Raw genomic sequence first — 26,880 nt, 5'->3', positions numbered from 1 at the left:
ATGGGTCACAAACATTACATATTCTGCACAACAAAGAATTATACGATCTCATAATAGATAAGTGCAACGTTGGGTCAAGATCAAAATGAACATAATCAAAAGCGAAAATACAGACGGATAAGGTAGATTTTAAGTAAAATTACCTGTCATTTGGAGGTCTTCCAGACATTCTCAAGTTTCCGCCATTACAGGTTCGAGGTGAATAAGTAAATAATGTATGAATTTTCTGCAACGTCTATTTTAATTTTCTCTATATGATTCATTTTCCAAATATTAAATGATGTTTTGTAGAAGTCATTATTTGTATGGTCTTTCTAATTCTGTCCTGTTTAGTTTTAAGTGCGGTACTCCGTTGTTTACAAGATGGCGGAGCTTCACGAACCTGATGTGGGGACCGCATACTATCGGACAAATGACGCTATCAAAAACCTACAAATACGGTAAGATGTGCTCAGAGCTGAAAATTTGTTTGTTTAGAGAATATTTCTGTGACCGTTTGATAACCACGTGACTGCACGCTTGTACTTTACTAAACTGCTTGCTTATGGAGGGAAACTTGTCTTCACATGATTTTTATCTGTGAACAAATCGTTAGTTACTCTTTCGTTTTATTCTTCTTTGATCTTATTTGTGCTTTATGCGTGTACTCAAACATCAGAAATTATCTTCAGGTATATCACTATCAGAAAAAGTAAACACAGTTGCAGTTTCCCTGAGAAAAACAACCAGAAGTACTCCTCGACAAAATGGTTAAATGACATTCAATGTTCACAATTCTTGTGTTTGGGGGTGTTGTTTTACGTTCAGTCAATATATATATTTTTCTGGCAAGTTTTGGCCAGTCAACACTGGACTTAACTACCTTATTCAGTTTTCATCGCTTAGGCATCCCGGAAAGCGGTGTATTGCAGGGTAAAAACAGTCATACATGTAAAAACCCACTTGTGCAAAACAAACGAGTGTACATGGAATTGGAAGTGTCAGCCCATGAACGCAGAAGAAGATCTTTTAGGTTGACCAGTGGACTGAATGTCTTAATAACTACATAAGTATATATAATATTAATAATATCGCTTTAACTTTTACTTCAACACTTTCTACCCCACCTAGTTTGACCAAGTTGTTTTAGCCAAGACCAACTGTGCTGCAGCAGGTCACTCAGAATTGTAGTAACTGTGTAGTAACTGTATTAACACGCTGGAATGCAGGCGTTAGATTGACGTTACAGAAAGCGACTAAAGCTAACAGTCTGAGCGGATATATATATGGTCATGGCTCAGAAAAGGTGTCGAATTTGTGGGACACTTGAGTCACAAATACAAACTCTTGGATTACTTTCCATTTTGGGGTCCAGCAAAACTGTTTATGTGTTTAGTTGTGTCTGGGCAGTAACAATGTATTTTCATCAATTACTGCGGAATGAATTGCATTTTAAATTTTAACTGGAGTGTGTTACATAACACCGTGTCACACATTGTTTTCTAATATACAGTTAACAGTAAACCTATTACACAATAAAAGTTAACTGCATTAGTTAGTATCTACCTTGATCTTCATTTGTGAAAAGTGGCATTCCCCGACAGCAATAATCTGCATATCTAGGTACCCTAGGAATGTGTGTATGTTACATGAACACCAATAAACAAAACAACGATCAAACAAGTACTCAAAGAACTGAAAAGATTACTGTTTCAGCAGTCAATCAATTCTTAGTTCCACACACTTCATACGGACAGTCTGCAAAAAAATTCAAATCAGAACAAGATGTGAAAATGTATTCAAACAAAAATCAACTTTCTGTGTCTCACAACACAGACATTCAAAACTGCTAAATTCCTATTTATTTTACACAACCTTAGAAATACATGTAATGGGAAGAGAAACAAGTACATAATAGTAAAGAGTTGAAATGCATCAATGATACCGGACCCGTTATTCCCATTATCAGTTATCTGTCAAGTCATTCCTAAAAGTTTCCAATGAGTGTGTTACATTTCACCAAAAAAATCAAACTTTAGGACACTGTCAAGATATTCACATGAAAAATGCATGCAAAAGAATGAAAAATGAAAGAGCAAAACCATAACAACCTAACAATGATGTCTTATGACTTCTACCATGCTCCAATTCACAATACAGAGAAGATTTTCTCACTTTTGACACTGAGTGTGTTACATTTCACCAAAAAAGTCTTACTTCACATTATTTTGTAAGGTATAAAGCATATATCCATCCACTTGGTAATGAAAACAATACACTGTACAAAAAACTTGATAAACCCCCCAAAAAATCTTCAGGTTGAAGGCGGATTTTGAAGTTATCAAGAAAAATGCTGTTTATTCGCCAATGAGTGTGTTACAAAACACTGTCATAACATGAACAAAACGTTGTTCATATTCAGTGCATTCAGTTAATTGTGAAATTAATTGTAAGAATGACACCATGGTTGCTACACAACTATTGAAACTATTGTTGACACATTCCGACAGCAATAATCTGCATATCTAGGTACCCTAGGCGAGTGTGTGTGTTACATGAACACCAATAAACAAAACAACGATCAAACAAGTACTCAAAGAACTGAAAATTACCAATCCTTCAAAGTAAATTGTAACAAGAAGGGCAAAGCCCATACGACTCACATGCTTGACCTTGACCTTTACATGACCTTGACCTTCAGGGTCAAGGTCAAATAACTAAACCTAGCAATGACATCATACACTAAGAACTGCTTTACACATTTTTCCTACCAAAATACATGTGACCTTGACTCAAGGTCAAGGTCATCCAAGGTCATGCAACACAAAGCTGTTAATTCAAGACATAGGAAGTACAATGGTGCTTATTGGCTCTTTCTACCATGAGATATGGTCACTTTTAGTGGTTCACTACCTTATTTTGGTCACATTTCATAAGGGTCAAAGTGACCTTGACCTTGATCATATGTGACCAAATGTGTCTCATGAGGAAAGCATAACATGTGCTTTTAAGTTTGAAACAGTTATCTTCCATAGTTCAGGGTCAAGGTCACTTCAAAATATGTATACAATCCAACTTTGAAGAGCTCCTGTGACCTTGACCTTGAGGCAAGGTAAACCAAACTGGTATCAAAAGATGGGGCTTACTTTGCCCTATATATCATATATAGGTGAGGTATTGAATCTCAAAAACTTCAGAGAAAATGGGAAAAATGTGAAAAATAGCTGTTTTTTAGACAACATTTTTGGCCCCTGCGACCTTGACCTTGAAGCAAGGTCAAGATGCTATGTATGTTTTTTGGGGCCTTGTCATCATACACCATCTTGCCAAATTTGGTACTGATAGACTGAATAGTGTCCAAGAAATATCCAACGTTAAAGTTTTCCGGACGGACGGACGGACGGACGACTCGGGTGAGTACATAGACTCACTTTTGCTTCGCATGTGAGTCAAAAAAACACTCTAATTCAAAACAATAAACGCAGACATCCTTTTCTGTTTACTTGATTCATTCCTTACTTTGTTCCAGCAAGATTTAAATAATTTTCAAGATAACTGTACAAACTATTGGAGTGTGTTACCTCTCACGATGTGCGAGTGGTGTGAGTAACACACTCAACACTGTTCCAAAAAAAAACCACTCTAATTCAAAACAATAAACGCAGACATCATTTTCTGTTTACTTGATTCATTCCTTACTTTGTTCCAGCAAGATTTAATTAATTTTCAAGATAACTCTACAAACGATTGGAGTGTGTTACCTCTCACGATGTGCGAGTGGTGTGAGTAACACACTCAACACTGTTCCTAAATAAAAACCCTCTAATTCAAAACAATAAACGCAGACATCATTTTCTGTTTACTTGATTCATTCCTTACTTTGTTCCAGCAAGATTTAAATAATTTTCAAGATAACTGTACAAACTATTGGAGTGTGTTACCTCTCACGATGTGCGAGTGGTGTGAGTAACACACTCAACACTGTTCCTAAAAAAACCCACTCTAATTCAAAACAATAAACGCAGACATCATTTTCTGTTTACTTGATTCATTCCTTACTTTGTTCCAGCAAGATTTAAATAATTTTCAAGATAACTCTACAAACGATTGGAGTGTGTTACCTCTCACGATGTGCGAGTGGTGTGAGTAACACACTCAACACTGTTCCTAAAAAAACCCACTCTAATTCAAAACAATAAACGCAGACATCATTTTCTGTTTACTTGATTCATTCCTTACTTTGTTCCAGCAAGATTTAAATAATTTTCAAGATAACTCTACAAACGATTGGAGTGTGTTACCTCTCACGATGTGCGAGTGGTGTGAGTAACGCACTCAATGTAAAAAAAATATATTTCTTTTTCCTGTAATTTATTTCATTAAATTGGCATGAAAACAAAGCACAAGGTGAACTGTATGGAAAGACTATAGAAAAGGCCAGAAAAAACACATGCAATGACATGAACGCTGAATAACTTGGGAAATTGGTTGAATCGTCTCAAACATATGTCTTTAAAAATCAAAATAAAGAAAAATCTTTGTCCTAAAAAATGCAAATTTTATCAAAACAAATCACAATAACACTTCTAACTTTCAGATGAAAAAAAAAGGAAGTAAGTTGTTATTTAGTGAAAATAACAGTGTTTCAAACTGCAGGTGAGTACGTTACATACAACGAAAAACCAGTGGTTTTTACCTTGGCCGTTTACGTCCATCTCCTCCATGCCACACTGAGTTCTGAGTTCGAGACAGTCAATGCAACTTTGTAGCAGACGATAGAACAGTTGTTTCCATCGTTGGAAGTCAGGAACATGTCGATAAACAACTTTGATTTACGTTGTTACTTTTCGCGGTAACACGAAAGTACACAACAACGAACTTAAGACTTATTTTCATTGCTTTGTCTTCTGTGTTTGTGCATATTTTTTGTTTTAAGTAGTAGATTGTTCTTTCTTGTCCAAGTTTATTGCTTAGTTCAACGTCTGTCATCATTATTAAAAGCGCGGCAAAAGCTAAAACTGCCTACGTGACTCCAAACACGAAAAGTAACATACTCACCGTTGGATCTAAACTTGATCTCAGCCGACTGTTGGGGTGAGGTACTGGTTATCGTGCAGTATGTAAACAATAACTAACACCTTCTCTTTCCATCTCCATCAAGTTCTTATCCAAGCAATGTGTGTAGTACGCACAAATACGACGTTTCGACACCAAGTAAAAAAGTGTCCCAACTTCCGGCCCAAAAATCGACGTAAATTCACTCTACTATTGCGCCTTGCTCGAAAACAAAGTCATCAAACCTTTCGGTTTCTACCAGAATAGTAACTGTATTCATATCTGCACCCCGTGTCAGTACTTTCAAAGGTAGAATAAACCATAACTGAGCGTGTGGGGCGTTTGAATGGGGCAAGGGTGGAGTTCGACGCCATTTCTGAGCCGTGACCATATCCGTACCTGGTCAGATAGAGCCATATGACTGTGTACGAATATATCCGTACCTGGGAGACAATGAGTTAAGCAACTTGTTTATATGTTTTATGTACATATTTTGTTGTGCCCACCCAGGGTGAGCGTGCGGCGAGTAACGTCCAGCACCATGGTGGGGGGAGGTGGTGGTGGAGGTGAGCCAGGTGAAAATGGGGAGGTGGAGATGAAGAGCATGAACGAGGTAGCCAAGCAGGACAAGGAGGAGCGCGTCATCAAGTGGCAGGAAAAGATCTTCAGTCAGGTGTGTTATTATTGTGTACAGGGATGGCCAAAAATCTGCCGGGCTAGTAGAAAGTGTCTGGCAACTCGCCCGGCTGGCCAGTAAAACTTCGGGTCGTATGCAACATTTTTGTAATATCGAGTTTCAAATCAGATGGAGCAACTTTGGTATGCACCGGGCTTGCGAAATTTCTGGTGGGCTAGAGACTCACTTGCAGTTCATCACCCGGCTGGCGAGTTAAAATTTTGGGATTTGGCCATCCTTTTGTGTGCCAGAAGATGATGGGTGTACGATGGAACCAAATACACCCCCCCCCCCCCTTCTCTTCTCCCCAGTTTTGTTCCCACACTCAAAGTCATAGAAATTAGAACAATTACAATAGGTCAGTTTGACCTGGGTTGAAAATTAATATAGGTCCAAATGACCTGACTACAAACAAATTTGTTGAACTGTAAGACCTTGTACATGTGTCAAAATTATCAAACCTGCCAGGGGTCAGAATAATGCGTCAGCTCAAAACTGTATGGTTAGAGTGCCGACAGATTCTAATTGAAGATTTCAGCTTATTTATATAAATGCTTTTTGCCTGTTTAAACCTTTTGATAATGGTGCCTTAGACTAAAATGATTAATAAACACAATTTATTTCACAAAACATGTGAACATTGGTTCTGCACACACAACCGCAAAGAGAGAAACAAACGGATGCATTCATGCATGAATGATGCCAATACACAGAAGGTGATTCCATTTAACATTTTCTCTTTTTTGTGAAGCATTCTTCATGCTTGGGAAGGGTTTTTATTGATATTTTTTATTTTAACTCGGCATTCCTATTTCCACAGAGAGAAGTTGAGCTTTACAGCAAAACTGAAACTTGTGACTCAATCCTGGAACAAAAGTACAACGAAGAAGTTACAGCAATTTTGTGAGTATTCTGCATGGTGTTTTTTTCTTCTGTTATATGTAGTCACTGGTTTTATTTTATTGTTCATATCCATAGCTGTTATGATCCTTAGCATTTATTGGTGGAATTTTGTTTCCTTAAGTGAAGTTTTCATGATAGAATAATTTCACAGGTGACACCAGGCTATGTCAGTCAGACAGTCTGCAAAATTAATTTAGCAAAAATGTCTCTCTGGTTATGTTAGCAGGCAGATTTTAGATTTTCTGTATGTTTCCAAGTGGGAGGATGCTCTCAACCAAAGTGAAAACCTGGACAGATCACTTGCATAGGAAAGGAGGCTCATTTAAAATTAATTTCAAGGGCTTCATTCTACAGGTAACGAAAAGTAAAATATGAACTGTTCAGACTTAATTGGTTCATATCTTCATCAATAATGTTTTCCTGCCAAAATAATCACCCAAGGTTTTACAATTTGTTTTACAGGCTGCTGTAACATAGTGACCAATTTGTATGTGGCCAAAGCTTTGCGTTGTGTTTTTTACAACAGCTTGAAAAATACCTTGCATGAATCTTTGTCACATTCCTTATTTTTAACACACTTTCTTATTCCTTTTCAGGGCAAAAGGGAAAAAGCCGATAAATCGCATCTTTAGTTATGTGGATCATGATCCTTACTCCCATCAAGATGAGGTAGGCTTTTAAAACTTTCAAGGTACATGTACACTAGATACAGTAGACTTCCACTATATTGGGGTCCAAAGATTTGAGATCGCGATGTATCCGATTAGCAATACCGGTTTTGTTTTAATTTTTTTTTAAGGTTGGTCCTGTTTTTTTCGGGGTCCAAGAGGTCTTCGCGATATAGCCGAATTCGCAATTCAATAGTGGAAGTCCCTTGTACTTTGAACTGAGCTTATTTCAACTAGAAATCGAGTTTTAAAATGGAACCAAAAAATGATCAAGGGGGGAGGAGGTGGTGTGGCTTAGGCTACGCTGAGAAATGCTCACAAATATAAAATGTGTGCAGGAATTGATGATTATGTTGGAGGGGGAGTGTTTGTGTCACTGTGACTGTGAGTGTTGTCTCTCTCTTTCTTTCTTTCACATTCTCTTTTAACAAAATAATTTTTTGTGTGTGTTGCAGACAGTGCACTACATGACCACCTCTCCGAAAGAAAAGCCAAGTGTTTTAGCTGAAAAGATGGCGCACGTCAGATGTCGACGTGTCGGAGGCAGACAGCTCAAAGAAAAGTAATCCTTACATTAACTTTTATCTGTGTTACCACCAGTTTATTTGCATAAAGAGGTCACCTCCAAATGAGTAAATGAAGTCTATTAAATTGACATTCATGGAAGAAGAAGCCCTGATTCAAAGTCATGATGCTAAACTCTTGAATAGATAAAAGTCTGTGTGGAAGAAAGGCTACATTGTATTATTTCATTGCCTTGTGAAAACTTTGCTTCTGAGACTGTGTTAGATTTTGATAAATGAACTGCTTCTGCATATTTGTCACTCCTGTTTCATCTTTGGATCACATGACGGTTGCTGGGAAGCTATTCACATAAAAGTGTGTCCTACAGTGGACTAAAAATAAGCCTTATTTTTCAGGGAGCTTGGCATCATCCCGAAGATGAACATTGTTGAACTGGAGCCGACGGAAGACATGGTCAGCAAATCTCACATCGAGGCTCCGCCCATGCAGATCATGTACATTATGGCTGATCTCAGTCCCAGAGAAAAGTAAGAACACCTGCAGCAGAATCAGCGTTTCTGTTGTGAATAAGGAGTGAGACCTTTTTTGTTAGGCTCACACAAAAATGTGTTTGATAAGGGTAACTCAATCGATCCTTCTTTTTTTCTGTCGACCCTTAAGAACTTTTTTCACCAGTCTGAAAAAAGAAATGCATGTTCACAGACAATGGTACATTTGCTACTCCATTCGCACCTCACTTTTATTGCTCATGCCCAAGATGTCTGCTTTCAGCAGTATGCTTCACAGTTCTGCCGTAATATTGTTGCAAACAATTTAAAAGAATATAAATAGATGTCATGCTGTAGCGTGATATAAAAAGAGAAGTGTTGAAAATGAACTTAAAAGTGATAAGCTGCTGTGGAAAAAACCCAAGCGTAAACCTTTGAGGGAAAAACTTTGTGCCCATGAAATAATTTAAGAAAACATGACACAAACTCGATGCCTTTTACAAACCTTTGAAGGAACACAAGGGGAGGTCTGGAAATACATGTATCTGACCAAACAATTTAATAGTGATTATAAACCTGGTTGTAGGGGGTCTTGAAAGATTTGGCTGGACTGAGACCGTGCCCACTTTAGACACAAATACAAGGGTAGCGGCAATGTTTTTTCACTCCATTGAGTGTTAAAATCTTGCTGTCGCCGCAATGTGCATTTGGAAACGCTAATTCTTTGTTTCTACTGTTGCAATTAGTTTCGCTGCTGCTGTACTGCCATTGCATCCCTATAAATGTAGAAACACAGCTTTAGTAAGGTTCACCAAAAGAATCCAAGTCAAGTCTAAACATAAGACATAAGATTTAAAATATCCACTTTCACCCAAATTCTGCTTCATCTGTGGAAAAATGATATGCCTGTCCCTTGTTTCATTTTAACCCTTACACTGGTGCAATTCCGTAACACATGTTACATAGCCACTGGTGAATTAACAGAGAGAAAAATAAAGAAAATCGGTCATATTTTAAAGAATGTGTTATCTTTTTGTGTGTGCATATTTGAAAAATACATGTTGAATAAAAATTGTACAGAAATGAACAAGGAACAACACAAACACAATTTTAGAGGGTCAGTAGCAAACTGTAACTGACGCACCTGGAGAAAATTAAGGATGACAGGTATTTTATTCAGAATGAAGCTGCAGTTGATCATAAAGTACTCCACAGTCACCAACAAAAGGATATTCAGTCATCACACACTAGTACAGTATCTCAGACTAAGACTCACAAGTATCAGTATCTTCCTTGGTAGCTGTAGGTATGAGTGATCCAGGTAAGAATCCAGGTGAAAATAGCCTTCACATCAGAAACGTTTCAATTGATTGTCCATGTAACTGCAGGTACATGTACAACAAAAAATAAATGGAAACAATTAAATCTTTGCAATGTCCCAAGAAAGACTGCATAGCACGACAGAATGGCAGAGTACAGGTGATGTCATTATAGCAGTTCAGTTTTCACCAGCACCATCACGCGGACCACCTTCTGCTGTTCCCATCTGCTGCCCGAGGACTCTTTGGTAGTCACTTCTGGTGTGGTACACCTCAAAACCGTGGGGAATACACAGAGTGACTTGGCATTGTTCACACTAATAGGCAGACTGCTTTCTCTTGAAGCCAGCTCTATTCTGCCTTACTGGGTAACAGGCCACACAGTCACGTTGTGGACGCTGTCTCTTGGCACCGACTGTGGCGGTGTTGTAGGTTGGTCGGTGTGTACCAATCATGCGTCTGGGGGAGTTGACTGCTTTCCTTCCTCTTGGTACTGGCTTTGGAGCTTCTGGAGAAGATTAGATCAGCTGTCGGACTAGCAGCTTCCAGAATCCATGATGCGACAGGGACACACCAGCAAACTTGCGGTGGAGAAAGTAGGCATTGGCCCGTGTGTTGTCCGCAAGGTGGAAGTTGCTGAGGATAGCCTGGAACCTCACAAGGGACAGTCATGTTCTTTGTGAAAAAGGGAGTGGAGGTGATCTCATCCTGGCTCCAATACTCTTCAATAGTAGGCTTGATGACCAGGCCTGTTGTAATAACCAGCGACAGGAAAACCTTCATCTCGTCGAGAGTGACAGGTAACCAGCGGTACGTGTAGCCTGAAAAATGGAGATGAAAAAATAAATGTTCTATTTCATATTGGTTTTTTTACACACACACACACAAACACACTCACGCTCTCTCTCTCTCTCTCATACATGGGCATCATACATACAGTGCACACACTCACCCACATACATATACCCCCCCCCCCACCCCCGTACACACTCGTACACAACCATCCCACATACAGTGCACACAGTCATCCACATGTGCAAAGACACATGCAACCCCCTTACCCCTCTCTCGTCTCACACACACACACACCAACAAACAAACATAACACACTTATAAACACTTCATCCAGTCATAGATCTAACTATAGATCCCTGACCCAGTTGACTGCATTCTGCTTGTCAATCTTCTTCTTCTAATAGTAACCAGTCATAGTTCATTCTTCTTCTTCCAATAATAACCACAGTCACAGTCTATTATTCTGTTGCCCCACACAAACAACTCGTCCCCCCCACCCCGAACACAGATCCACACACACTGACACGCCAACCCAGACACACACTTCTGCTTGAGCACTCCACACATGAACAGAAACTACTTTCATATCAATAGTCTAATATCGTTTTTCAGTAAAAACAAACTATTCACCTGGACAAAAAGGAAGAAGAAAGAAACGGAAGAAAACATGTTTGCAAGAGACAGAGAGAGAGAGAGAGAGAGAGAAAAAGTCGGTCGAAAGGCTTACCGTGAGTGTGTCTTTAGATTTCCAGCGTCAATTTTTCGTTGAGCGTAGTGATTCGTTTGTTCGACTAACAAATCGATCATTTCATCGCCAACAAACAGTCGGAAAAAATCCAAGGGCTGTGGGTTTTCTGGAAAATCTTCGCCGACATTCAAAACAGTTTCACGATCAAACGGCATGTGGACAGTGTAGCCCCTTCCCCCCACTCACTACCGTCCAGCCTTCTTGAACGTCTGCTTCGAAGTCTCTGTTGTTTGGGGCCTGATCTAGGTCCATAATGTCCCAAACGAGCATTACATCTTGTAAATCAATGTAAATGGCTTCTTCCCCAACTTCGTCAAGATCGGGATCGGCGAAGAAATCATCAAAAACGTCTTGAAAAACATTGCGATCACGCCGTGGATCTATGGGAGCAGCCATTTTGTAGCATGTGCTACAGCTCAGCTGGGTACCCTGTATTTGTGACACTCGCCTACTCAAATGTGCTTCAGAACATGGATCTACAGGTTCAGGGCCCAACTGACCTTATTTCTAGTGAATACAGATCTAAGGATAGGGTTTCGCATCCATGGGAAGTAATCGGAACCGACCAAACAGACTGACGCAGCCCCACGACATATGTCGCGACAACCAGGTGACGGTATACGTAAAGTAGCGCGACATATGTCGCGACAACCAGCGTAAGGGTTAAAAAGTGCACCATTCAACAGGCATGCCGAAAGGCAAAATTTCGCCGACATTTTTTTTGTGTTCCGCTCAAAAAAGCAAAAGTGTCCGCCGAAAAAGTAAATGGGGAAGGCAAAAATGGTTCTGAAAACTGAATTTAATGGCAAGCTTGGAGCTCAGATGACACCACATAGCACAATTTGGGTTCTTTGGAGAGAAAAAATCCGGGGGAGCATGCCCCCGGACCCCCCCAGTATGACTAGTCGCTTTGCGCCGTCGACTTTGATATTACTTATAAATTTTCAGCCTCTTTCAATTTTTTCAATTCCCATGCCTGATTCAATTTTATTTTTGTGTGAACAGATCAGCAGAAGAGCAGGATGAGTACGTGCTGTGCTGTTTGCAAGTCAACGCAAATGGTGTGCTGTGCATTCGGCCTGACTTCAACAGAGGACGCAAACCTTACATCATTGAAACAATAACAATTGGCAGAGGTAATATAAATTTGTTTTAATTTTGAAAGTAAAATAAGCAGATAAAAAGAGGTGTTCTCGACAAAACTGCCAGATTTTTGAATTAATTTGGTGGTGGGTGGGGGGAGACAATTCTTAAATTACACTGTGGAGAGATGTTGTTTGGCATCGGCAGTTGGCAAAGAGCTAAACCTTATTTCACATCGCCCAAACCTTTGCTGTCATTTTGGCAGAGCTGCCAAAGATTTTTGTGGTGGGAGAAATTAAGCTTAAACTAATAATTGGGCAAAATATTTTTCGAACATTGCACAAACGTGTATGGCAATTTTGGAAACTTTGCGGCAGAAACAACGAGAATAAATTATATCCTAGCAATATCTCTGATAGTTGTGGGTGCACCTGCTCTTGCGTGCGTTTGTCTGTTAAGGACGGAGATCCAAGGCCATACATTTGTGTCAACAACATGCCAAAGATCTTGTTTTGCTTTCTTTCTTTTTGTGTGTGTTCACCTCTTCTGACAGATTTATTTTCTTGTACAGTGTAGATATACATGTATGTACAAGGATACATTCTTATCAAAGAAACTGTGTCTTTGTTTGCAGAAGTATATGAGTACACAATAGAGCATTCGTCAAAAGAAATGAGCAGGTATGTATCCTTGGATTATTAGTTTTTGCATGTGTGTGTGTTACTGTGTGTTTGTGTGTGTGATAATCTTCAGAAAAGATGATGGTAAAACAGGTCATAGTGTCCTCCAAATCAATCTGCGCGCCCACACACCACGACCCTCGTCTCGTCTCGATTCCCAGTCTATGTTAAGACATTTAGTCAAAACGTGACTAAATATAAAAAGGATCTCTCATGTCTACTTTTCTATTTGGAGTTTATCATGGAATAATCCTCAATAAAGATGTTCCTTTCAGTGTCAGTATCTTGTCAAGAAATAAAAAAGAAAAGTGTGAGTGGAAATAGACTTACAGCACCTTGAATGCTATACTTTCAGGACAGAACAGGACAAGGAACTCAAGATGTACAGAGAGGTCAGTTGGATAATGAATGAGTGCTTGAGCTGTGATTCTGACGGAAACAGTATAGATGTACCTTTCTGCTACAGTGGAACCCCCCTTTTAAGACCCCCCAATTTAAGACTCCCTCCCTTTTAAGACCCTGTTTTCTTAGACTTTCTATTCATAGCCTCTGTAAATTTACCCCCATTTTAAGACTCCCTCCTTTTTAAGACCTGATTTTCTCAGATTTTTGGAGGTCTTAAAAGGGGGGTTACACTGTATTGCTAACTGGTGTGTCTGGCATATGAGAGAAATATTGCAAAACAAAACAAAAATAAGATGAGAGAGAGACAGTTAGCAAACGACTTTCATCCTTAGATTCTGATGTTCACCGGAAAAGAAAAGAAAAATTCATTGTTTTGTATGTTTGCTATTATCCTCAAGGTGGTTTGTAAGGAAACTACGTATTGCTGTTCTTGGGGTAAAAGTATGCAGCAACACGTTTTGGACTATTTATGTTTCCTCTGCATGTTTGTTTGTATTTTTGTTGTCTATAATGAGGGCCCCAAAGGGTTTAAAATCGTGATCGTGATTGGCGTTTTTTGACCTTTCTGTGACCGTGATTGCCGAAATTTCCATTTCTGTGATCGTGATGGGACTTTGCCCGTGATCCGTGATGACAAAAAAATCAAGTCTCGTGATCGTGATCGTCATTTGTTTTCGTGATCGTGATGGGCATTATTGCAAAGCATTTTATTTTCAACGTACATTTTTCACAGCTGTATCACTCTATGATCCTCTATTCGTCAAGGTGTTTGTGATCGTGAAAACAAAAATCAAGGTAACTGTGATCGTGAAAGCTAAAATTTCCCTTCCCGTGATCGTGATGATACCCCCCCTTTGGGGCCCTCTATAATGTACGTGTGCTTGTTCATGGGCGTGTTAATGTCATGGAGATTGATCCTTAGAACTTGCGATAAGCTGATATGTCAAGTTTCAGCTGGGCTGGCGAGGCGCTTAGAAACTATATCTCCTGTGTGTGAGTTTGTGAATTCTTTTATTTTTTTACTCTTGTATTCTTTTGTCACAGGTTTACACAAGGCACAGAGACTTTCTCAATGCATGCGTGGGCCAGGACTTTGAAATAGTAAGTTCAGGCTGAAAGTAAAGACTTTTCAACAACAGTGCCAACGACATCAGTGTTCTTATCATTGTTCTTGCTGACAGTGTTGGGCAGAATGTTCACGTTGTGCAATGGATTTCTCTTATTGTAACCTGAGCCATTGGAGTTGTCCAGTAGGGAACATTTTCTACCGACAACTCTCCACAGACACACACAACGCACTCTGGGGGCAAAAACCAGACGGATGACAGGGGGGGAGGGGGGTGGGGGGGGGGGTGCAGTTTACTCAAGAATAGACGTTTTATGGAAGCGGAACATGCTCCGGATGTTGTCAAAAGCGTTTCCAAGGTAATGGGAACTAGGGGCTCTTACTCTTCCAGACCGCTGAAAATCCTGACAGAGTTATTTTTGAAAATTGTCTATTAGGATGCAATATTCGGTACCGAACAGCGCTGTGAACTATGCATAACTTGTCACCTATTGTGGATATTGTTTGTATTTGTGATAGCTATTCGCTTCTTTTTTCTTTTTTTTAAGATCATGGTTTGAGTCGAGTTCAGTGAATGCTGAATATTTATTTGTTTTCATTTGTATTTTCAGCCACAACCTGATGTCCTGAGATTGACTATTTATGGAGAAATGAGTAAGTGTGTCAACAATTTCTTTTGGTCCAAAGTTTTTCCTATGTTTGAATGAAGGCATCCTGCTTTTCTTATGACTTTTATGTAGTGATGTTGACACAGTCTGTCACATTGACCAGATTTTGCTGTTAGCATTTTTGCCCACTGGGTCATTGCATTTTAGTGTTGTAGTTGTACACACAAAATAAACAGACAAACAAACAAACAAACAAAGAGCACCACAGAATACAACATTAAAACATAAAAAAATTGTCTGCTTCCTGCAGGGGGTTCCAATCTTGATTTTCTATGTATTTGATAAGATTTATGTTAATTATGTAGTCTATGAAATGAAACTCAAATAATCTGTTGCAGTTTCTGCTCAGGGGTTTGATCTGGACAACCTCTATCTTCACTTCTTTGTGGACCTGCCCAAAAGTAAGAAATTCAGTGTTGCAGGTGACTTTCCCTGTGTGTGCCATCTTTGTTACCATCGTTGAACAATGCCGTAGACATGTATGCCTGGAACTTTCAGGTTATCAGGTATCAAAATTCTGAGAGCAAGCAACATGTTTCATGGGAAACAATCCTCATACTTTAAGGTATTTGAACCAGATTGGTTGACATTGGTCCTTTTTGCTGAAATAGGTATTGAGAACAGCTAGTATACAATTACATGTATTTAAATTTAAGCCCAACGAATTTTTCTCTTTATCTTGTTTTCAGTTTTCCTTTTTACATTTAGTCAAGTTTTGACTAAATGTTTTAACGTAGAGGGGGGAATCGAGACGAGGGTCGTGGTGTATGTGCGTGCGTGCGTGCGTGCGTGTGTGTGTGTGTGTGTGTGTGTGTGTGTGTGTCTGTGTGTGTGTGTAGAGCGATTCAGACTAAACTACTGGACCGATCTTTATGAAATTTGACATGAGAGTTCCTGGGTATGAAATCCCCGAACCTTTTTTTCATTTTTTGGATAAATGTCTTTGATGACGTCATATCCGGCTTTTTGTGAAAGTTGAGGCGGCACTGTCACGCCCTCATTTTTCAACCAAATTGGTTGAAATTTTGGTCAAGTAATCTTCGACAAAGCCCGGACTTCGGTATTGCATTTCAGCTTGGTGGCTTAAAAATTAATTAATGACTTTGGTCATTAAAAATCTGAAAATTGTATAAAAAAAAAAAATTTATAAAACGATCCAAATTTACGTTCATCTTATTCTCCATCATTTTCTGATTCCAAAAACATATAAATATGTTATATTTGGATTAAAAACAAGCTCTGAAAATTAAATATATAAAAATTATTATCAAAATTAAATTGTCGAAATCAATTTAAAAACACTTTCATCTTATTCCTTGTCGGTTCCTGATTCCAAAAACATATAGATATGATATGTTTGGATTAAAAACACGCTCAGAAAGTTAAAACAAAGAGAGGTACAGAAAAGCGTGCTATCCTTCTTAGCGCAACTACTACCCCGCTCTTCTTGTCAATTTCACTGCCTTTGCCATGAGCGATGGACTGACGATGCTACGAGTATACGGTCTTGCTGAAAAATGGCATTGCGTTCAGTTTCATTCTGTGAGTTCGACAGCTACTTGACTAAATGTTGTATTTTTGCCTTACGCGACTTGTTTTTCTTGTTGTCAGAAAAGGATTTGACTGTTAATCTTTCTCTCGTTCATCAACTACTTTACTGCTTTCAGCGTAGAAAACAACAGAGGTGGATGTGATGTGGATGTGAGAATTTTCCGTCAGTTATATGATGACGCTGTTGTTTTCTTCCCACAGACTGGTACGCAGACAGACAACAGCAGCTGGCCTGGGTGACACAGACGTGTGCCACGAAAACAATTGGCAGGGTGAGTGAATCAGACACACAGATACTGACGTAGGGGAGGTGGGATGGAGGGTGGGGTAAGGAGCTGGATGGTGGAATAGTTGAAGATAGCAATTGTCTGTTAGGCCAAAAAGAAATATATTTCTTTTTCCGGTAACATCGCCAAAAAAAATAGGGTCGGTCGGTCGGGTTTTTATTTTTTTTAATTTTTTTTATTTATAAACCTTTTTCTTACGTTTTGTTAACGTCTTTTTACGTTGTTTTTTTTGTTTTGTTTTGTTTTTTAAACGCTTCCTTAGTTTACTTACAATTATTTAGCACATGTTTTTGACCTAGATATATTGAAACTAAATCAAGTATACTTGACTTCATATTTTTTTTTTTTTTGCGAAAAGCGAAAAAAACCTTTAGGGTTGGCGCTTAAAAATAGGGTCGGTCGGGTTACCGGAAACAGACATATTTTTCTTTTTGGCCTTATGACATTTCCACTTTCAGCCCTTTACTGTTTTGTTTATTTTTGCTTGCAGTTTTTCAGGGGTAAGTTGGGATGAAGGGTTTTGATCGACATATATTTATTACACAAAAATTACTTTTTGGGACAAAAGCGTGCTAATAGTATGACATAAAATGGAATAAAGGAGTAAAGTGGTGGGAGAGGGAGGGGTTTTTCCTTGCATGCAGAGAATTGTTTCTTTGATGTATCATAGTTAGACAGACAGAAAATATATTGATTAGTCATCAGTCTCCTGCCTATGTTTTTTCCCCATGAGAAATCTGGGTAAATGAGTGAAATATTTGTTTTTAACATTTTTGTTGCTTATGTTTTAGGATGAAGTGGCATACTTCAGCTTTCCATTCCATTTTGAGCTGTACTACAAGCCATCACCTGGAAGTTCCTCAGATCCAAGTAAGTTACAGCAAGATATTGTACGTGTTCCCTCCATGTAAAATTAACCTACAGTGTGACGTTCTGTCAAGAAGAAATAAGTAGCTCAGTCGGTAGGTAGCTGAGTTCGAAACAAGCTCGTTGTGATCGGTGTGGGTTTAAATCCCCGGTTCCTTAAGGGTTTTATTTCCCAGAGTCAACTTTGTGCAGACTCTCCTTGGTGTTTGAACATCCATGTTTGCACGCAAGTCCACGATTAAAGTCCTAAGCTCACAGCGAAAGTCTCAGGTCTTGGAAAACATGAACACATGCATGCAGAGAAGAGAAGAAATCGGGTATTGGCGTACTGTATATGGAAGCCTGCTTACCCCAGGGAGAAAGCAACCTGAATGTATATAAGGATAACCTCACAAGAGTGTATGATACAGTATAACCTTACCTTACCTTAACTTAACTTAACTTAACTTAACTTAAAGGCATATGTACGCGCTCCCGTGTTTACAAAGTGTAGTTTGCCCATAATCGATGTCAAACGCACCATAAGACCATGTAATGACGATATGTCGCCATGCGCGGACCATATACATGCATTACAGCTTGTTTTAGAGTCTCAAAAACTTTGGATGTAAACAAAGACGCGGAGTTATTTCCCTTGCGTCAACGCTACCTCTGTTGGCAAATCTATAAATAGGACGATCCAGATCAAAATGAAAATTAACATATCTCAACATTGAAGGGGTCCTAGACCACAATATTTTGCAGGGAACTTAATTTAGCATGTCTCCAGCTGTTGGTAAAGCAATTAGCGTGTATAGTCATCGAGTACATATGGCTTTAACTTAACTTAACTTAACTTAACTTAACTTAACTTAACTTTCATTGTTTTCATGTAATTTGTTAGATTGTGTAAGCTGAAGTTGTTTATTAAAAGTGTTTTGTGTTTGCGTGTGTGTCTATTTTTATTTTGTGTGTGCAAATAAATCTAACTGTGATTTGGTTTGTGCAGATGACTTGCCAAAGTTTCCCCTGATACTGATTGAAGTCCTGTCTGTGGATACCTGGCACCGATTCTTCCACGAGGGATACACCTACATTCAGATTCCTGCCAAACCAGGTACGCCAATCCAGCAATAAATTATTCAACAGTGAACCCTCCATGTCAAGAGACCCTTTTTTAAGACCTTTTTTCTTTTCATTGTTTTCAAATTGTAAATTCAAACCCTAGTCTTGGTAAACCAACCTTTTTTGTTTACATGTGTGTCTTCTTCTCGTTCGCTTTTGCGTTTTACACGTGGGGCAGCAGTTACGCACCGCATGGGTCCTGCACCTCCGATTTCGGCCATGGACGTTTATCGGGGGTCCCTCCCCTATATCCACTGCCTGCCAAGGCTGTTGAGCTCGGTGTGCCCACCGATGAGTAGAAGACATCGGCCCCTCACTTCGTTTAGCCCGCCAGCAGAAGCGGTATATCGGGGTGTGTCCACTGTTATCCCTTACAGCTTTCTCGGAGCCAGAAGTGAGAGTTGAGTGTTGAGTGAGGACCAGTGTTCCCGTCCATCCCCAAAGGGGGAGCTGCTGCCAGGTCATCTTGAACACACGGCCAGTACCGTGTAACTGGCCTTGACACGGAACGATCCAAGGGGGGCAATCTCAGTCATCTGAAAGAGGGAAATCCAAACGCAATCCGCCTTGTTCGATTTTATGGGCTTGGACGATAGAGAAAAATAAGAAAAGCTAAAGCTGGAGTCCAGTCTCGACGAAACTGCTATCAAGAACGCAGAATTGATTTTTCCGAGTTTTATTTTTAGCCGTAAGCGCCATTTCTCATTTCGAATTTCTCATAACTGCTGTTCACAATGCGGCCGCAGTGAAACCAACAAAGGGGCCTCACTCTGGAAGAGTTTCCTGCTCCGATAAACATGGCGCTTACGGCTAAAAAAAACTCAGAAAAAATCAATTCTGCGTTCTTGATAGCAGTTTCGTCCAGACTGGATTCCAGCTTTTGCTTTTCTTATTTTTCTCTATCGTCCAAGCCCATAAAATCGAACAAGGCGGATTGCGTTTGGATTTCCCTCTTTCAGATGACTGAGATTGTCCCCCTTGGATCGTTACGTGTCAAGGCCAGTTACACGGTACTGGCTGTGTGTTGAAGATGCTGCCAGGTTTACAAAGGTGCTACCTCTCCTCAGACACCCCATACATGTGTGTCTGATGTACTCATATATTTTTTTTATAACCAGGGGCAGAAACCAGTAAACGTGACTGCTGGCGACCGATGGGCAACTCTGTGTCATCCAAGCTGAGACAGTTCTTCATCGGAGGAACACCTGAACTGGACGACCCTACATACATGTCTGTGCCATCCACCTTTGACGTAAGAATAACATTTTCGTTTGTGAAAACGACTGTGCTTTGTGTGTCTGATTAGATTATGATTGAATAGGCTTTGATGGTTTGATATTGTTGATTATTTTTTGTATCCTATGAATGTGGGAGGGTTTTTAAGACTTTCACAATTCACTGCTGGAGGTTTTCAGCCACAAAAAGCTGTGCTTGGGTGGGTGGGTCAGTGTGTGTGTGTGTGTACTGCCAATTTACAACAAGCTGAGTGTAGCAAGAGATCAACTGATCATCTGTCATTATTATTTGTCTGTTGTGTGTCTTGTTTGTCCACTCTAAATACTGATAGGTTGACATTCTAGTGAACGTTTTCGTTTGTCTTTATATTTTATGTTCCATCAACTTTTTTTTTCTTCTTCTTCTTTTCTCTTGTTTTTAATAATATTTGTTTTTTTGTTTGTTTGTTTTTGTGTGTGTTTTTGTTTTGTTTGTTTTGATTTTTTGATTTTTACTCAAAATACTGATAAATTCAAATTGAATATTTTGCTTTTTAAAATTCTTTTACAAAGTTAAACCTACTGGCTTTTCTCTTGTTGCAGGGAACACACCTGAGCAAGTTTGGGTTCAGGACAGAGACCACTGGCAGTGTGACATCACGCATCAACGTCATGCTGCAGTCCAGGTAAAGTGTAGTCTTTTGTAATCGGCTTCCACTGTTTTTGCTGTCAGTGATACAGTTAGTAAGAAAAGTTCTTCAGTTGCCTTTTAAAAATCGTGTTTACCAGGAATTTGTGTTTTTAAAGGTGTGTGTGCGCCCGAGTGTGTGTGTGAGTGCATATGCGTGTTTGTGCTTGTGCTTGTGTGTGTCTGTGTGCATCATCTGAATATATTGATTTTGATGGGTTTTGTTTGGTATTTAGCACTGGTTTCTTTAGCTAACTTTCCTTTTGTAATATCAGTGTTCACTTTTGAGTTTCCTTAATTTCAACTTTGCATTCTTGTTGGTAGTGTTGAGATTGATTTGCTGTTGGAGATAAACACATCATTTTGTCTTGGGAACAGTAATGAAGGTATACATTAAAACAATTTTTTTTTTAAGTCTGAGATACAGACCTTTATGCAGCAGCGCAAGTGTATTTTGTATTGTAGGTTGTAGTTTGAATAGTATTTAAACTGTAATGTCTTAACAGTGCTGTAGCGTTCGTGCATAAAACCTATTGTGTTTTACAGAGCTTTCATGGAAAAGAAGGCAAACAAGAGAACACTTGGGTCCGTGATGGATCAATTAGGGTAAGACTGCTGTCTGTTCTGTCAACTGTAGCATGTTCCACTGCTAGATTCTGCATTTTTATGTCCTGAATGAACTCTTACCACCAAGAGTTATGACCTAAATGACGCTGACCAAAGCGCACTACAGTGGACCTCCTCCACCAAAAATGTCAGAGTGTGTAAAATTGTCCTTGGCAAAATCTGTGTGGGGTTTTAAAGAAAATACATGTACATGTAATCCTGAATAGGGACTACTTCTTCTTCCTCATTCATGGGCTGAAACTCCCACGTTCACTCATGTTTTTGCACGAGTGGGTTTTTACGTGTATGACCGTTTTTACCCAGCCATTCAGGCAGCCATACGCCGGCCCCGCTTTCGGGGAAGGGACTACTCATTCAAATGAACATATCTTATGATTTGCCCTATGTATTGTAGGGAATATTTGGGCAGAAAGTAAGGTATGGTACAGCATGTGCAATAAAAGTGGTCATTTGCATGACACAATGCTTTTTAGACAGTTTGGGTCAGTTTGTTTATTTGTTGTTATTTGTTTTCCAGAATTTCTGTCATGCAGGCCAACATCACAAGTGTTCTTGGTGCGTAAATCTGATGCATGTTACTTTTAAGGTTTATCCATGTTTCTGCTAGTTAAAATAAGTTCTTCAAAAGAAATGCACATATTTGTGAATGTGTGCTTGCGCAACATTAACCATGTGCAGAAATACAAGCATAAGTCATATGTGGAAAGTAATCATATTTCAAATATACAGGCATTCTAATTCCTTTCAGCTAGATGTGTTCAAGCATTTTTGTAAACTTTGAAATTTTTTGTTCTCAAGCAATTTGCTGTTTTGGGCTGTCTACATGTGTGTACGTTTCAAAAAAATGTTTGTAAGCTAGATGCGTTCAGCCATAATTACATCTTCTAAATAACATGTTACAGAATACAGAATACAGAATCTTTAATTGCCCAAGGTTGGGAATTTGTGATGACATTGCGGTCAAGAAACATTTCAATCCAGCCATTTACACCAACACACGCATCATTTATACAAACTGATCAACAACATTAATTTAAAAACAACACTGGACAGCATAAGTATAAAAATACATTCACTAAAACTAGCAATATACACTCAAGCTTCCTCGCCTCAAGTCACACACACACACACACACACACACACACACACACACACACACACACACACACGCACACACATGCACACACACATGTTATTATCACTTTTTCTGTCTCAGATGCTTTCAAGCGTGCCAGACTGAAAATGATGCAAGCTAGGGAGGCAGCCACTCGAGAACTTCTGAAGGATGTGGAAAAGCGAAAATAAACTCGACTCATATGGTCAGAAAACAGACCCTGATGGAATTACAATGGTGATATGATGGGAGGACAACCTAAGGACCAACCCAACGTGTCCCTACATCTGAAGTGGCCTTTCAAGAGAGTGCTTTGACTATGGCGTTATAGAAAAGTGGACAACAGAAAGTGTCTTTATTAGGCGTCTTTTCGCTGGAAGTGGTCTTCTTCTACGTTCCCGTCGCCATGCTAAACTGTCGGTGATGTTGATGAGACAAAGAGAGGTCACACATTACAGATATTTGTGTAGATGCTTGCAGCAAAGTTCTTAAGCTCCGCTATGGCTGCTGCATAAGCCTGGTGGATTATTTACGCACTGTCATACTCACTGCATGTGTGGAGGACGAGTGCGGGCCAGTGATCGTGAACACTGCCTGTGACTTTTGCCATGTAACTTGTACACTTTGATAGAATATGTTCGAGACAAGCCCATTTGCTTTTGCGTTTCTGAGCTTTGCATTAAGATAACTAGAAAATTTGAGAAATGTGGGTCAACAAAGCTTTGCCTTTTTCCAGAGCATACATTTGTTTGTTGCAAAATGTGGGCCTTTTATATTATCTCTTTTCCATGAAATCACAAGCATGCGTGAGGAATGAAAGTGGCAGCAAATGAAAGCTTGAGTGAATTGATTGTTCTGTTTGATAGTTTTATTCATTATATAGTCTGTCACATGTTTCGGTGATTTTAACAATAATGTTGCAGAACTTGCATCACCCTAGCCAGGCGACAGTAACATAAAATAAATCCAAAAACAAAGAGACTGCCAATGTTCGAAAATTCACAATAAAAAAAACAAGAAAGGTAGGTTGTTGGAACGTTTGATTCATTCGCTTGCGGCTTCGTGGCAGGCGGAAGGAAAAATCAGCCAGGTAAGTTTTTGTTATTGTTTGTCTGTGCACTGAAAAAACCGTTGGGTTGATATATTTGTGAATGTATTGTTTTGTCAATAACAAACGTTCCAACAACCTACCTTTCTTGTTTTTTGACAGTTACATAAGTTTTGTTTTGAAGCAGCCTCAGCAAGATTGTTGTGCTTATATAACTTGGCAGTACCAGCTACCTACTGTCCAAAGTCGTCGCATTCCTGTGTACATAAGGCATTTTAAATTATTGAACAGTATTCATGACGGCTGTTCTTAGCTTGTGTCTTAGTGCGAGTTAAAAATAGCCCAGCAGAATAGCTTGGCTACCAGTAGCTGCAGTCAGCACACTGTTAAGCTTGCTTCTATGTTATACCATAGACCAAATAGCCTGGACCGCCAACTCATCACGTGACCCTTCAGGGTTACGACGCTCGACTTTCAGGGGCGCTTAGCGTCCGGTTTGAAAGGCCAGCGATTCGAAGACAGTGAAACGAAAGCACGCTCCAGTTATTTGTGACAATGGGAGGTGACAATGAACTGGATTTTCCAAAACTCCAAACTAAACTTAACAAAACTCATCGAAAAACATGTTCTATATGCACTTCAGCTGAGTTTATTCGAGCATTTTCAGAACTAACCTCGGCAACTTCGTCCATGTTTTCAATCGACACCGGATATGACATCCCCCTGATTTCTGAAAGGCCATGTGAGCGTAGGTTCCTAAATGCGATAGGCCGCTACCTCGTAATAGAGAGAAAGAGCGGAGAGAGAGCTTGTTGGCGGTCCAGGATAAATGGTCTATGGTTATACCCAACTGCCTCCGCGCTATGCTGGGAGATTGGCCTGTTCAGTGCATAGCAATAAGAGAGCTTCTAGCTGCTGTGTTATCTCTGCTGTGGGGAAAGGATGGGTGCTAAAAATAGCCTGCAGCTAAAGTAGCAGAAATAAAGCTGTGGCCAGGCCCATTTGTAAAATTTAAGGGGACCGCAATTGCACCTCATTGCTGAGAAGATTGGGTCAATAAGAAGGAAATCAACATTACCTTTAACGTTAGTTTTATAAAGGTAGAATAGCAAATGTTTTATTTGATTCATACAGTGGAACCCCTCTTTCAAGAGCTCAAAAATGTGAGAAAATTTGGTCTTAAAAAGGATGGAGTTTTACGATAGGGGTAAATTTACAAAGGTTATGAAGAGAAAATCTAAGAAAATAGGGTCTTAAAAAGGAGGGAGTCTTACGATAGGGGTAAATTTACAAAGGTTGTGAACAGAAAATCTAAGAAAATAGGGTCTTAAAAAGGAGGGAGTCTTACGATAGGGGTAAATTTACAAAGGTTATGAACAGAAAATCTAAGAAAATAGGGTCTTAAAAAGGAGGGAGTCTTACGATAGGGGTAAATTTACAAAGGTTATGAACAGAAAATCTAAGAAAATAGGGTCTTAAAAGGGATGGAGTCTTGAATGGGGGGGGGGGGGGGGGGTTATAAAAGTGGGGTTCCTCTGTAATACGGAGGACGAAAGGGGAGTCGTATAAGCATTTGATTTTCTTGTATTGATGAAGAATTCATTTTCAAGAAATGAAAGTTGATGTTACATTTGTATGTCTGCTTCATGCAAACAACTCAAGGTGCATGTAAATGTATGATTTTCTGTGATACGTATACTTTTCTATACATTGGTACTTTGAATACATATTGCATGGCTCTCTTGGTTCAGGTTATTATGGAGGATGAAAAGACAGACTATGATGGTAAAAAAAAAGAGGAATTGTTTTTTCTTTTGTTGAAAGAAAAGTTTTAACATATTTTGTATGTTTGTCTACATGTCTGGGACTTTCTCTTTATCTGGCTATCTGTGACTACGTATATGAAAAGCCAGCACCAACTATATGTGATACTGGTCATACAAAAACCAGGTTTATTGGAATTTTTGGGGGATTTATTTACAAAAAGAACATCTGCAAGCGCAAGAATGCTGGGCAACATAAACCAAATGGATTCATTTATAACACACACACACACACACACACACACACACACTTGTACAGGTAGAGTAGGAACAGAAGCCCAAGTATCTTAATATTCAACTTTTATTTGTTGACTGAAAAAAGCAGTGCCTGCCAAAAATAAACAAACAAGAAGTCCAATAACACTGACAGAAACGGTTCCAAACAACAACATAACAAATGCCTGGTTGTTAGGCTAATTTTCAATCAGGTACAACAAACTATATTTTTTCGGATACAGGAGGCAATAGAAAATACAATTACATCACTTTTATGATTCAAGTTCTAACTTTTTTTTTTAAAGTGAAAAAATCAGCAAATTGTGAATGCACATTTTGTAAACAAATTTTTCAGGTATAATAATACCATAGTTCGGACTTGGTCAATGGTTTTGTGACAAACATTTCATGATCAAATTTATAAACAAACAAGTCACGTAAGGCGAAATTACTACATTTAATCAAGCTGTGGAACTCACAGAATGAAACTGAACGTAGTCCGCCGCTAGTGCAAAAGGCAGTGAAAGTGACGAGCCTGTTTGACGCGGTAGCGATTGCGCTGTGCTTCATAGCACGCTTTACTGTACCTCTCTTCGTTTTAACTTTCTGAGCGTGTTTTTAATCCAAACATATCCTATCTATATGTTTTTGGAATCGGGAACCGACAAGGAATAAGATAAAATTGATAAAATTTAATTTTGATCATAATTTTTATATTTTTAATTTTCAGAGCTTGTTTTTAATCCAAATATAACATATGTATATGTTTTTGGAATCAGAAAATGACGAAGAATAAGATAAAATTGTTTTTGGATCGTTTAATAAAAAAATAATTTTAATTACAAGTTTCCGATTTTTAATGACCAAACTCACTCATTAGTTTTTAAGCCACCAAGCTGAAATGCAATACCAAACCCCGGGCTTCGTCGAAGATTGCTTTGCCAAAATTTCAATCAATTTGATTGAAAAATGAGGGTGTGACAGTGCCGCCTCAACTTTTACATAAAGCTGGATATGACGTCATCAAAGGTATTTATCGAAAAAATGAAAAAAACATCCAGGGATATCATACCCAGGAACTCTCATGTCAAATTTCAGAAAGATCGGCCCAGTAGTTTAGTCTGAATCGCTCTACACACACACAGACAGACACACACACATACACCACGACCCTCGTCTCGATTCCCCCCTCTATGTTAAAACATTTAGTCAAAACTTGACTAAATGTAAAAAGCTCGTGACAGTGCTGCCTCAACTTTTGCAAATGGGAAAATATGACGTAA

General features: G+C 39.1%; 1 protein-coding gene and 1 long non-coding RNA gene across 2 annotated transcripts; one reads left to right on the top strand and one right to left on the bottom strand.

Annotated features, from left to right (window-relative positions):
* The first annotated feature begins 357 nt into the window (after nt 1-357).
* LOC138975560 (tectonic-like complex member MKS1) lies at nt 358-24,524 on the top strand. The gene is made up of 20 exons (XM_070348274.1): nt 358-440; nt 5,545-5,707; nt 6,531-6,613; nt 7,210-7,282; nt 7,737-7,843; nt 8,202-8,333; nt 12,162-12,292; nt 12,874-12,919; nt 13,275-13,311; nt 14,369-14,425; nt 15,002-15,044; nt 15,397-15,459; nt 16,811-16,881; nt 17,688-17,766; nt 18,752-18,859; nt 19,986-20,119; nt 20,685-20,767; nt 21,316-21,375; nt 21,914-21,951; nt 22,613-24,524. The coding sequence occupies exons 1-20, from the start codon at nt 364-366 to the stop codon at nt 22,699-22,701; spliced, it is 1,674 nt and encodes a 557-aa protein (XP_070204375.1). The 5' UTR covers nt 358-363; the 3' UTR covers nt 22,702-24,524.
* Nucleotides 9,449-11,817, bottom strand: LOC138975564 (uncharacterized). The gene is made up of 2 exons (XR_011458681.1): nt 11,136-11,817; nt 9,449-10,434 (listed from the first exon to the last, which is right to left on the bottom strand). It is a non-coding gene; the product is annotated as an uncharacterized lncRNA (long non-coding RNA).
* Nucleotides 24,525-26,880: the final 2,356 nt, after the last annotated feature.

The sequence above is a fragment of the Littorina saxatilis genome, linkage group LG9, assembly GCF_037325665.1.
Source record: "Littorina saxatilis isolate snail1 linkage group LG9, US_GU_Lsax_2.0, whole genome shotgun sequence".
Classification (NCBI taxonomy): Eukaryota; Metazoa; Mollusca; class Gastropoda; order Littorinimorpha; family Littorinidae; genus Littorina; species Littorina saxatilis.
The sequence above is the reverse complement of the archived record's forward strand: the minus strand, read 5'-3'. Positions and strand labels throughout refer to the sequence as shown.

Coding starts and splice junctions, on each gene's coding strand:
- LOC138975560 (XM_070348274.1), top strand. CDS start 364: ATGGCGGAGCTTCACGAACCTGATGTGGGGACCGCATACTATCGGACA. Junction 441..5,544: donor ATCAAAAACCTACAAATACG/GTAAGATGTGCT, acceptor GTGCCCACCCAG/GGTGAGCGTGCGGCGAGTAA. Junction 17,767..18,751: donor TGGAAGTTCCTCAGATCCAA/GTAAGTTACAGC, acceptor TGGTTTGTGCAG/ATGACTTGCCAAAGTTTCCC.